Source organism: Mustela nivalis (assembly GCF_964662115.1).
Source record: "Mustela nivalis genome assembly, chromosome: 15".
Taxonomy (NCBI): domain Eukaryota; kingdom Metazoa; phylum Chordata; class Mammalia; order Carnivora; family Mustelidae; genus Mustela; species Mustela nivalis.
Window position 1 is genome coordinate 52,828,131 of NC_139034.1, and position 14,574 is coordinate 52,842,704.

At 32.8% G+C, this 14,574-nt stretch overlaps 1 protein-coding gene across 1 annotated transcript in view; it reads right to left on the minus strand.

Annotated features, from left to right (window-relative positions):
- Nucleotides 1-14,574, minus strand: part of KLHL1 (kelch like family member 1) — a 385,159-nt gene that overhangs the window by 230,843 nt on the left and 139,742 nt on the right. Inside the window, exon 3 of the mRNA XM_082700951.1 lies at nucleotides 6,822-6,958. Coding sequence (XP_082557077.1) covers nucleotides 6,822-6,958 — 137 coding nt within the window. The remainder of the gene's footprint in view (nucleotides 1-6,821; nucleotides 6,959-14,574) is intronic.

The following is a 14,574-nucleotide window of genomic DNA, read 5'->3' on the forward strand; positions in this document are numbered from 1 at the left end:
GTATTCTGCACACATGCATGGTGACACAGGAGTCAGTGCCTGCCTTCCGAGGATCCAAAGCAAAACATAGGACAAAAAGGACATGTAAACAGTTTCTCTATACAATTCCTAGTACCCAAAGGAAAAATGTCAACAATTATAAGATTGTGAGTAACAATAAAATGAAATCCAAGCAGATTTTTTAAGAAAACAAAGTTGATTATAAGATGAGATCTGGGAGATTTTCCTTACTTGGTGACCCAGAAAGTAAATGTGAATTACAGAGCAGAAGAGACATAACTTTTCCACTATCGCTAGTAAATATTAAGTTTCATATACCAATTTCTTTCTCAATCTGTTTATGAAATTCCATAGCATGAAGCCAAGATGCAGTTTAGTAACAGCAAAATGTTATAAAATATTCAGAAAATGTACATAATTTTTATTATCTATTTTGATACAAAAATTTCTCCAAATTAGCTTGTATCATTCATCACACACACACACACACACACACACACAAGCAAATAAAGGTTCTTGGGATAATGAAAGGCAGAAATAGGATGATAATATATAACTGATTTATTTTTATTATTTTTACTTTTTTTCTTCCTGAATAGATTATGTCAGCATCCTATGGAAATTACTAAATCAATATTTTAAATTAATGCATAAAATAATAATAGATAAAGCCAGTCTTTAAAGTCACAATTTCTTAAATTGAGAACAGAAATTTTCCAACTAGTGAAAGTTCTAACTTTAAAACTAATATTCTGCTAATGTGCTTGCATAATTCATGCCAGTTGAATTAAACCAGTAATAAAAATGAAACAATAATTTACGTTTAATTACAATAAAAAATTCTGAGGGGAGTTTAGAATATTCAGTCCAGGCTGACTATATTGATGTATGCTTTTTTAATATCAAAGCAGAACATTAAACATCTCGTCTCCTGTATGTGTGTATTTATTTTGTTCAAATGTTTGGCAGTAAGCAGAAGCTATCTTAACATTTGTTAGCATGTACTAAGATTTTAATTAACTTCAGTGGCACATAAACCTTTCTTTTTTTAATAAGGAAGTTAACTCTTCAGTATGATTAAATGTTTGCCATTTGGCAGTTTAATTTTCTACCTCTCTTCTTAATACCACTGCTAGATGGACAGCTTCCTTTATTTAAACTGTGTCCTTATCAGTTCTCTACAGGACCTGACACTTTGCTAGTAACCCTGAAGTCCCATCTCCCACATTTGTTAGAACTCTATTTCCTTACGCATCAATGAACACAGTATATTTTCAAGTATGTCTGGATAGTAGGGACTATATAAAAGAGAAACCAGAAGGAAATTTCAATCAACCTGAAAGAACGCTAAAATATACTGAACTCCAGAGCATCCTTTTCAAATATATTAAATTTCCTCTTTTATTTTCACTATAGGATCATCAGTTTTGGGCCAGAATGCAAATATTGAAATATGTATAAATATTATACATGTAAAATATATGTGTATGTGTGTGTGTGGTATGTGTATGTATATCTACATATATGTATTCATTTAAATACACACACACAACCAATGTAATGGCCTTCAACATTTGCTTTATACCATTCTGTAAGGAAGAAATATTAGACTGTCTATCAAATATATGTTTATATGAAAAGAAGACAGCAAAAGCTAGTTATTTTATACCCTAAACTCGAAAGTCCCATAAAGACAGAAAATGTGTGTAATTAAGTAAATTGTCTTCCAAAGACTATCAGGCACAGCACATAGTAGGCATCTAGTAACACTTGAAAGTTGTTCAGTGCATTTACAGGACAAGGACTATTAGGCATTAATGTGCTTAAGTTGATAGGTACTATTGCCTTGTGCAGGGAACTAGCAGTAAGACTGGGAAGAAACATGATCCAAAGCTGCAGTAAGCCACTGTACAGTTATGTGGTTGTCAATTTAAGCTACCCAAACTATTTTGGTCACAAGCTGCTCCAAGGAACTCTAGCATAACTGATAACTTTACAAAGGACATTGATTCAGTAGAGAAAATGCCATTAAATGTGTGTTCTGATGTTTCATTCTAGTATTAGATTCAGTGTCTTACTATTGATCTTTGTCAGGTTACTGTATTTCATTGATGGACTGCCTGAAGAACTTCAGAGGTTCTTAAAGCTGGAAAAAAATCTGTCCCCTCACATTAATTCAAAAGAGACCAACAAAGTTCTGATTTGTCTTAGAAGATTTTTCAATGCTTATTTGAAATACCAAATACGCACTTCTTACAAAAGACAGTTTTGGTGCCTCTGCTTTGCCTCACATACTTAGCCATGAAAAAAATGTTCATCTATAAAATTTATAATGTAAGGGATGGAATTTCTATAGTTCTATACATCTCTAAGTTTCTATATAATATGAAAGTAGAATGAGATAAACTATAAACATATATATTTTTTAAATTTTCTTCTTTGATTCTGTGCTTGTAAATATGTTCTGTAGAATCACTCCAGAACAGCCTTGACTTCATAGTTCAAATCACAGGCTTTATTACAGATTCAACAATTACTATCTCGGGTTTCTTTTCTAGAAATTAGAATAGAAATTCTGTAAAATTACAGAACAGAAGCTCCATTACATGTAGGAAAATACCCAAAAAGCTGTTTTTAAGTATTTGCACTATAATAACTGAGAAAGTCATAAAGTGAAAAGTGGTACACAGATCTTACTGCTTTTGAAAACAGAAGTAAAGAGCTTTTTCACTATGCCCCGTTCTAATAATTTCATTCATTATCAAATTTGTTTAAAGGTTTATGTTATATTAACCTGTATCCATCCAGTCTTAATTTGTATTTTATCTTCTAGTCCCTAGTGTGACTCTTTTCATGCAGTATGTTTAAATATTGTTAGCTGAATTCTGGTTTCATTTTGAAAACTGATACACAATATTGTAATTATGTATCTTTTGGATTATAACTAAGAATTCAAACTTTAAATGTAAGTCACCAGTTATAAAAGGAGATGATTTTATGACAGGCACTATTGATTTTGCCCTTTTTGCTTTCTATGAATAGTTAAGATCATACTCAGATTTCTTGGTTGAAAACCATTAAAAAATCCAATAGAAAGTTTTAAAAAGAAATTTTGAAACCATTTAAACAGCTAAGTAAGAACTTAGGAAATTGATATGAACCTCATATTAGATATACAATTATTTCTAACATTAGTGTAAATTTTCATTTCTTTTCCATTCCTGAACTATGACAATGTGTGAAAAAAAATGACCTAAAGGAGCTAATTTTGATACTGTAATAATTAGACATCATTTTTATTGCTGTATTTTAATCCTTTATGCCACTAGAACGGTTTAATTTTGTCAACATGAAAACCTTACTGTTTTTTAATCCTATATTATATAGTGCTAGTATTAACTTTTTTATTGTTATATGTTTCCTTTAAAAATATTCATATTACCCTTGAGCTATTACCATCACCGCAGTCACCTCCTTTGTACCTAGGTCCGTCTTCCTAGCTACCAGAAAAATAAATCTGTAACTACTTGCCTTCATTCTTACTGAAGCTCTATCAGGCCCCTGGTCCCACTTTATTCAAATTTGCTAGAGTAGGAGAAAAGAGCGGTAGACAGGGAAAATGTCTCCCATGACTTACCATGTGCAAATTTTACTACCTGAAATTCTTTAAGGGATAATTCCTCATTCTTCAAATCAACGATTATTAAACCTTATAATCACTGAAGCTTATCTTAGTCAAGAATTTATTGCAAGCAAGCTACTTTACGCTTTCATTTTCCCCCCTTAATTTCTACATTAATGAATAAATTAGCTACATATGGTTCTTTCAAACCTTCCAGACTTTCCAGATCTCATGGAAATTTTAATCTGTTTAAATTATTTTAAAGCAATCTTATGGATCTCTACTGAATACTTTACTTCTACAGCTAATAGTTAACTATCAATGCTTTACAGAGTTGATCTTCCTTAATTTCTCCAAAGCCTCTCAAACCTAAAAATTTAAGAAAATATTATCAAATAGCTGACCTTTTAAGTGTCTTTACTGCTCATTCATTTTTTCCCTCTTCTGTGATGCATTCTTTTTAACCTACTACCAAGAAAAGTCTCAGAGACTAGCTAGCACACTACCTAAATGGACACATATACAGATTCATCCTATTATTACCTCTCTGTCATTGCTCACTACATCTCTTCTATTGTTGTAATTTGTTTAAAAAAAATCTATAAAAAGATAAGGTATTTTATCTTATGCCCCCAATTCTCCCAGTATTAGCTTGTAAATTATTTGCTCATCTATCTCTATAAACCAACAATAAGAAATTTATCAATGACCAGGGAGCTATGGATATTGCATCAAAGACCAAAGGAGCAGTGGCAACTGAAAGGCTACTTTATATCTTTTCTGCCTTCCATAAAGCTGAGCAAATCTGGGTCATTACATTCAGCAGGGAGCTTTGAAACACCTTCCAACTTTGTTCTGCATGATGATGAGTGTCTTTTGACCTAGTTTTGAATAAGAGAAATGCAAGATTGCCAGGCCATGGAGACTGTAAGGATTGGATTTATGTCTTTTTGTTCCTAGAAAGATCCCTAAAATGTAAGTTTCATGATTCTTCCCTTTCAAGGAAACAGTGTGGTTATGTTTATTCTCTTGGTTGGGAGGCCAAAGATCCTTTATGTTACTATTTCAGGTTGTATGTAGATTGAAATTGACTAGATGGTTTTAATGGCCTTCAGCTTGACTGAGCTGTAAACAGGCTACTTTCTGAACTTCAGATCTTTGGTCTCCCTTTTCTCAGAGAATTTACTTCAGAGAACTTGTACTTGTTAAGTTCTTTCTCTACCCCTCTGAGATGTAAGTAAATTTTAAAGCCTCCTTGCCAGTTTTACAACCCAGGAATCTTGTTCTTAAGGCCCCAGAAGCATTCTCTTTGAAATGTCAGCTTCAAGGATGATAGTAGTACCCCTATCTTTCAGTTTTTGTGGGAAATAGACGTATAATTTGAGTGAATGTCTTGCTCTGAGTTGTAAAACTACATTATGTCCCAAAGATAGGAAAATGTTTACTTTTCCTTTAAGTAAAGCCAAACAGTAAACACAAATGGTCTGTGTACTCTCATCCTAACACTTAAAAACCTCTCCCTCCCTTTGTTTCAGCAGAATTAAAGACTGAACTTTGTTTTTCTCTCCTTTTGCAACAGCCTTGAATACATACTTGTCCACTCACTTACCTTTGTCCAGTGCAATATTTGCTTAGGCAAAATATAATTTAAAAATAATTGTGGTTGGGTGCCAAGTAGCTCAGTCAGTTAAGTGCCCAACTTTTGATTTTGGCTTAGGTCATGACCTCAGGGTTGTGAGATCCAGCTCTGTAGGGCTCTATGCTCAGTCAGCTTGAAGTTCTCTCTCCCTCTCCCTCTGCCCTTCCACCCTGCATGGGAACTCACTCTGTGTGTGCATGTGCTCGCACTCTCTCTCTCTCTTTCTCTTCAAAATAAATAAATAAATCTATTTAAAAATGAAAATAAATAAAAAGAACTGAGGCTGGAAAATGTGTGTCTGTCCATCACCTTGCTACTTTGAGATAAAGCACCCAGAGCATGAGCATTTTTCTTTTCAAAAAGTCTTCATTTACTGATTAAGTGTTATAGTAGCAAACTCCCCTCTATGAGAAGCCAAATCCTCCTTCAGGAAGACAGATTCCCACTAGTCCCACAGCGTTTTGGTCCTAGCAGCTGATCTTTGCAATGCCAACCTCTTGTTTCCCATAACCAAATACGCTACAAAAACACAGCTCCTTAAACTAGGGTCCTGCTGCTTTGATTATCAAGCCCTAGTCTACAGTTTTTCTTGTTTCATAGTATGATTGAGAGTTCATGCAAAATAAGCCACATGGCATTTCAAATTATATATATACATATATATATATATGTATATAGACAACTTCAGTTCATACTATCTACCTTGGCTTGTATCACAATACCTTATTATAATGACTCCCCTTACCACAATAATCTTGAAAATTATTAAAATGTTTTAAATGAATATGAGCCCTGATAATGTTTCGAACAGCAGGGTTTATGCCTTCTAACTCTTCAGGTGTCACATTATATCAATATTTATTCCCACATCTAATTCTTCTCTGCCCAAACTATGAGCTTCTGGAAGATGAAGACATCTTATTCATTAGTTTATTCTCCAGAGATACAGCTGATACTTGCACACTGAGAAACGTTCAACAAATGTTTGCTAAATTAGCAAACTTATTTGAATATACTAAATATAACATAATGCAAAGGCCATTAGAAAATGTCCACATAGTAGATCAGGAAGAAAAAACCTCAAAATGTAGTCATTTCCATAACTCTAAGTATCTTCATTGTCCTTTTCAGCTAAGTTTGTCAATTCTACCTTAAATGTTCTATGAAGATTTTAATATTAAAATAATAAATTTTAAGGAGAAAAGAGTTATTTCAACCCATACTTTTCAATGATAATATATTTCTCTTCCTGATGCTCTCATGATGGACATTTAAAAAATTCTTATTTAATAATTAATAACCTCTTTGCTCCACTCCCAAGCTCACTCTATTGACTATTTATTTTTATAAGCTTATTAAGACCTTTGTAGATGGGAATAGGGTACATGTATACATATATACATGTGAGTCCATGACAAATGAAAAGGTAGTCTGATTTTTCCCTGATAACCTTTTAACTGAAAAAGAGAAAGATACAAACTAAGCACATTTTAACCTTTAAATTCTCAAATTCTCAAATTTACAAAACATCAACATGAAGCTATAATTCTTTTACTGTACCTGTATATGCAAACTGCACAAGGTCCCAGAGGGCATTGGGGTCTATGCCTTCCATCTTGATCTCCTCTTGCTTGGCCTCACAAACATCACTGGTAAACATGGCAGCAAAATAGTCGGAGACTGAGCTCAGAACAAGCCTGAAAGAATCATAGGGTCCAATTTAGGTCATGAATGTAAAGCAACAGATGCTAAGTGTCAATAAGAATGTAGTACAGGGCACCTGCGTGGTTCAGTCAGTTAAGCAACTGACTTTTGGTTTCAGCTCAGCTCATGACCTCTGGGTCCTGAGATGGAGCCCTGCGTCAGGCTCCACACTCAGTGTACAGTCTTCTTAAGATTCTCTCTGCCCCTCCCACCCCGCTCACTCTTTCTCTCTAAAATAAATAAATAAATCTTTAAAAAAATGCAGTACAAAGGTACTCTATCTACCTACCTACCATCTATGTATCTCTGTAGCTATCTATCATCTATCAATCTATTTATTGCTTTATAGATTTTACTTCTCAAAACTGAGTTGGGAAATTTTGTACCACCTTTGATCACAGAACATCCTTCTATCATTTTAAATACACCCCCTCATTTAGTTTTCTTCTCTCATTTCAGTACACATTCTTTCTGTCATATTTAGTTTTCCATCCTTTTGGATGAGAATCCAATTATTTCTGTCTATATACTCACTTTTTAACCACACTCTCTATTAAAGACTCTGATTATTTCCCACTGAATTAATGGTGCTTCTATAGTGAGAATTTGAGTCCTGAATGTAAACTTATCTATCTCTGAGATTTCTATTGTTTTTGCTTATTTGCCTGCTCTTGTGACAATATAATATTCTTTTCAATGATATGATTCTAAATATGTCTTTATAACCATATGAGACAAGTCCTCCATCTTATTTTTATTTATTAGTGAAGTTTTATTCTTTAAATCTTTAAGTTTGTTAAAATCTTTGAATAAGTTAAATGGAATTTTAATTAAAAATGTATAGAATTTCTGATTTTGGTGATTTTTGGTATAATTTATAATATAAAGTCATCCAGCACAGAAGTATAAAATATCTCTCTATGTATTCATTATATCCTGCTGCTTTCTATTCAAATTTTAAAGTTTTCCCTAAAATTGCCTTATATATTCTTGGTTGATTTTTTTCATACTTTAAAGTGTTGTTGGCATTATGTGTAGTAACTTTTTAAAAAATTCTTCTTGTGTTGGTTTTTGTTGGTTTAAAATTCATTAGTGGAATCTTTCATAAATATATCTTTTATCTGGCACATTTACTGAATTATCTTACTAGTTCTTTTGACTCTGCTATTTTTCTTTCTGGGTAGATGTTTATATCACTTGCAAATAATCCCATTTTACATTATTCTTGTTTGTTTTCTATAACTTTTTTTCTGTTGATTTTCTTAAAACCTCATCCAGGACCTCTAGTCTTCCAGTGGTGTGTTGAAAAGTCACTGTGCCAGGGGGAGAAAATTTCTGTTTTTCTCTGTCTTCAAAGGCACAAATCTAAAGATTCTCCTTTTAGTAAGATACTTGCTGAGTGTATTACTATGTAAATTTACCATGTCAGAAAGTCCCCTTCAGTTTCTAGCTTTACTAACCACTGTTAAAATATATGGGTGTTAAAATTCACAAAAGGCCTTTTATCTTAATCAAAATTATCTTTAGGATTTTCTATTTATAGTCACAAGAGAGATAAATCTATAATTTTCTCTTGTAGTAATTTCTGATCAGACTTTTGAGTTAATATTACATAGCCTCATAAAATGAGGTGGCAACTTCAACTCTTTTTAATTTTGGATAATGATTTATAGAAGAAAGCAATTAATTTTTCCCTTAAGTTGTTGTATAACTTACCTGAAAAAATATCTTGATTTGACTATTTTGAGAAAAGGTGACATGATCTCATTTTAATTACTTAATAAACTAAAAGGATTATTTTTGTGCTCTATGTCTTCATTATCCACTCTTACATTTCACATTTTTAAAGATTTACACATTTTATCTTGGTTCTAAAATTTATTGGTGTATAGTAATGTATGTAACATTACATGTGGCTTTAATTCTACATATATATTCTCTGTTCATTTGGGTGAATTTTTTTATTGTCTTTTTAAAAAAAAATCTCACTCATCAACATTTTAACTACATCCTTTTTGCATATTGATGAAAGTTTTTGTTTGTTTTTTTTAAATTAGTTGTTCTTGAGTAGGGATCCAAATTATTTTTTTCTGTAAAAAGGCCAATATTACACATTTTAGGCACTTAGAGTCATATATATAGTCCATCACACAGTTCTTTTTCAAAAAATAATTTTCAGTTGATTAAAATTAGAAAAATAACTTTTAGCTCATGATCTATGCAAAATAAGCTACATACCGATTTCACCCCTGAACAGAAGTTTGCTGACTTTGTCCAGAGATTATAATATTGATCTTTAACTAATAGCAGTATCATCAAATAAAATTATATACCATGAATATTATAAGAGCCTTACAACAGCATAATTCTGTTTACCCAATCCTGGTCAACCAAGAATTTCTTAAAAGAAGATCATATATGTAAAAGTTAAAATTTATTTTATATTTATCCCCTTCTTCACTTTTTCTGGGGCGCTATTCATTTCTGAAGAAGTGTACTTCTATCTAGTATCAATAACCTTAAACTGGAAGAAATTTTTTTAGTATTGTACTGCAGGTGTGATAATAATAAATTCTCCCAATTTTCATTTACCTAAGGTATTTATTTAGCTGCATTGGAAATATCTTAAAAACTTATTTTCACTTGATATAGAATTCTAGCTTTGGGGACTAGGTAAATAACATTCTATTATGAACTAGGCTCCAATGTTTCTAATAGAAAATCAGCTGTTTTCGTATAATTGTTTTCCTGATTTACTATGTCCTTTATATCTAACTGTTACTTTTTTTCCCTCTTTATCTTAGGATTTTAACAATTTGATATGCCTAGGTGTGGTTACTTCATATTTATCCTGATTATGGTTTTCTAAGCTTTCTAGAGCCATGAATGGACATTTTTTGATTGAATTCCAAATTTAGACTTCACGTTCTATCTCTAGGACTCTAATTACATATATGTTTCAGTAACTGACAGTGCCTCACAGGTTGTTCAGTCTTAGTTCATCTTCTCTCAATTTTTCTTCTACTCTGTGTTTTACTGTAGATGAATTTTAGTGACTTGAATTTTTCCAAATATTTCCAATATTCCCACTGCTTTATTCATTATATTTATTTTTTCCTGTAGATATTTTAAATTACTTTTCATAGTTGCTTTAGGCCTTTACTGATAATTTTAACACCTGGATCATCTCTAGGTTGGTTTCCACTTACTGATTTTACTCTTGACAACGAATTACATTCTTCTCTTTTTCCCACTGTATTGCAATTTTCAGTTGTATAATAGCCTTTAAAAAAAAAGAAAGTTGAGACTAAGAAAGGAATGTCATTCTCCTCTTTGCTTATTTATATTTCTTCTCTTGTTTATGCCACAGGTTTCTGATAGCTTTAAAGAAAAGATATAAATATTTCACTTTTTGATGATTTTTTGTCATTTTAGAGGAGTGAAGATTTTTTATGTATTTTTTCCTAAGTGGAGGGGTGCCTAGGTGGCTCAGTGTCTTGGGTGTCCAACTCAATTTCAGCTCAGGTACTGATTTTGGGTCATGGGATCAGTCATACTCCAGTCTGCATGCTCAGTGCTGAGTCTGCGTCTCCCTCTCCCTTCCACCCACCCCAAACGTACACTTTCACTCACTCTAAAATGAATAAATAAATAAATAAATCTATCTTTAAAATCCTAAGTGGAAATATAAATTTCAAAAACATTGAGTAAAAATTTTGACAATATATTCTGATTCCAAAAAATAAGAACTGTAAAAAAAAAAAAAATGCATTGTGGTTAAGAGGTATCTTTTTCATAGTTGTTTAAATTATAAATTCTGAAACTTCTTTCTGCATAGAATAGATTAAATTAGTACATTCTTAAAGACAATCAGAAAAGGTTACTCATTGATGGAAAATGGTGTTACAAATGTGTAAATGGAGACTAAAATAAATCCTATGACTCTGGACTAAAATCAGACATATAAGTGTAAAATTACAGTTCTAAATTTAAAAGCAAAATAGATTCGGCTTGGGTCGTGATCTCAGGGTCCTGGGATCGAGCCCTGTATGGGGCTTTCTGCTTGGCAGGGAGCTTGCTTCCCTCTCTTTCTCTGCCTGCCTCTCTGCCTGCTTGTGATCTCTCTCTCTGTCAAATAAATAAATAAAATCTTAAAAAATAATTAAAAAATTAAAAAATAGAAATACTGCTGGTGCATGTGTATGTACATTAAGGAATCTTTGGGAAAAAAATAGACTACAGGGCTGAAATATGGAAAACACAAGATGAGCCTAGAACATCTTCTGTTCTTGAAAGCGAGGAAATGTTACAAAGTGATAGGGGATATGTCAAAAGAACCAAATGTGATGTTTACATCTGTAAGCTAAACAACAGTAAACTGTGGACCCACTTTGTTGTTGTTGTTGTTGTTGCTTTAAGATTTAAATTTATTTATTTTAGACAGCAAAAGAGAGAGTCTGGGGTGAGGGGAAAGGAGAAGGAGATAGTGTCTCAAGCAGACTCCACACTGAGTGCAGAGCCTGATTTAGGGTATGATCTCACAACCCTGAGTTTAGGACCTGAGCTGAACCAAGAGTCAGATGCCTAGCCAACTATATCACCCAGGTGCCACAGATGCACTTCTTTCTAAGAACATTGTAAGGGAAAAGAAAGGAATAAAGATCAACACAGGGCATTGTTATCTAAAAGCTTTCATAGTTTTCAAATCTGGAGATATTCTTTTTCAATTACTTATTTTGTAATAATCTTATTTCTATATAGGTAATCTATAGATTTCTAAGATTTCTACCTATATAGATTTCTACATAGGTAATCTTATTTCAATATAGATGAAGGGCATAGCAAAAGTTAACTTCAACAAAGAGAAACATTCCTTCTTAAAAAAAAAAAAAAAAGAAACATTTCTTCTTTTAACTGAAAAAAAAATCCTTCAATATATACTTTATGTATGTAAAGAGTACTTTATGGGATCCATGATTTTAGCTACCCTATTAATATTAATGCCTAGGGTGAAAACATGTTGAAAATACTTAAAGTTATCAATTAGTTACACATTTAATTGAGCCATTAGTAACTAAACCTGTTATATCTTTATATTCTCAAAATCTGACAAAATTTTGTAGACCCAGGTGTCTTCAAATATTTACTACATACCAATTAGATATATCAGTGTCAAATCAGTTTTATCAAAAGAACTAAATATGATATTATATGCTATGAAAATAAGCTGTCATAAACCAGAGAGATATATATTATTCCTAGAGCACAACAAGTATACTGATATAAAGTTAACCAGTTTAATCTTACATACAGAAAGGCTTTATTCATAACAGGGACACATCCACATAGAGAAAAATATGTGACTTGTAGAATTAAATCTTAATTACATGAAATTTTTTCAATCAAGTATAACATACAAAACATGTTATATTCTTTCATTCACTAACAGAAGTGCAAACAAGTTAATACTGCATTTAGATTAAGTGACACATGAGATGGAAATTAGATTTTGGAGGAGGGATTTAATGCATAACAGAAAGAAGTATCTTTATATGTATGTGTATAAATTCTATTAATGCAAGGAAAGCAAGAGCCGAAAATGCATAAATATGTGAATCATGCAGCCATTCTGGAAAATCTCTCCTTGAGGTCATCACAAATTTATTTTCTGTCAAATCTATTCAACTTTTCTAGCTGTACTCCAATTTATTGGCAGGGTTTGACATTGTTGACTTCCTCCTCTTCTTTAAATCCCCTTTTTAGCTAAGGCAGTAGAGACTCTCTTATCTCAGCTTACCTCTGATTCATTGACTTCTCTCTCTACTCTTATTTTTTTTTCTTTTTTTTTTTTTAAAGATTTTATTTATTTATCAGAGAAAGAGAGGGGGAGGGGGCAAGCACAGGCAGACAGAATGGTAGGCAGAGGCAGAGGGAGAAGCAGGCTCCCTGCTGAGCAAGGAGCCTGATGTGGGACTCGATCCCAGGATGCTGGGATCATGACCTGAGCTGAAGGCAGCTGCTTAACCAACTGAGCCACTGAGTAGGCGTCCCTCTACTCTTATTTCTTGACTCTTTCATTACCCTAGGTTTTTTCTCAGACCTCTAAATTTTTGCTTTAACACTCAGTGTTTCAGAATCATCCTGGAGCATGGTCTTAATTATTACCATTATGGTGGTTTTAAATCTTGCCATGTATCTTGAACGCCTATAGAAACTGCTCACTAGATAGCCCAGTAGTATTTCAGGATGCTCTAAACTAACTTCCGAGTCTTCCCTGTGAGATTATTTTTTCATTTTAACCTCTCTGTTACTAACTGGTGCGCCACCAACGTATTGAACTTTTACAGTAGATATTAAGAAGTCACTATTTATGTCCCCTTCTCTTTCATTGTCTATATCAAATATGACACAAAATCCATCTTTTCTTTTGTACTGGAATTTGTGTTTACCGTGGTCAGACCCCCTTTATGAGGCACAACTAGGTCCCTAGTGCTAGTGATATCATCTAACTGTTCCCATCGATCCCTTCTCTAGAATCACACTTGGCCCAATAGGAGCTGCCTCCCTGGGAGTTTATGTGTTCTGCTCCTCTTAGCTCATCTCTGACCTGCACAACCTCCTCCTACTGTCACCTGTGAGTGGGCCCAATGACAATGGATAATAAATGCAGAGTGCATTCACAGGTGACAGTAAGTAGTAGTACTACCTCTTACTAACTTGGGTGAATGTCTTAATTTTTCTATATCTCCATTTTTTACTCTGTAAGAAAAAGGTGAGGAAAACAAGAATTCCCTTCTCTCCTAGGACACAATTGCTAAGTATATTCAAAGAATGTCCAGCAGGGCCTGCACGTAATCAACATAGTGAATGTTAACTAGCATCAGGACCATTATTATTATTATTGACTTAATGATATTACCTTCTTAATTATGATACTCATATAGAAACCTACATGAACTTCTAATTATGCACATGATTTCACGTCCAAGTTTCTCTACTGGTTTTCAAAATCTGTCATAATCATTTTGTCCCAATTTTATTGGCTTAATTTTCCAGGATTTCCAATACAAATGACTCCACTTTAAGAAAGCCAGTTCCTCAGAAGTTTCATAAATTCTTTACTCTCTATTTTTCCATATTATTTTCACTATCTGAAATAGCACATGTGGAATGGTGTTATGTTTTATAATCTTTTTGCATCACCAACAAGGAGTAGACTAAGACATACATATTTAATGTGCATTTGTTTTATGCAAGGAAAGATGCTTCATGTACTGCTGAATACCAGTGGTAGGTATAAAGGAGGACATTAAAATGATATTTTAATGATGGGAAAACAAGTGAAACAAAAGGTTTTCAGCTTTTCTTATCTCTCCCTCTCCCAGTTTTTTTGAGATATTAACACATATCATTTATTTAAGGTATAAAATGTGATGATTTGAAGCACATACATGTTGAAAATGATTATCACAATGTATTTATAATTCTATCCTTTTGGTGAATTGATTCCTTTATCATTATATAATGACCACCTTTGTTTCTTGTTACCATTATGCCTTAAAGTCTATCTTGTCTGATAAAAGTATTACTACCCTTGGTCTCTTTTTGT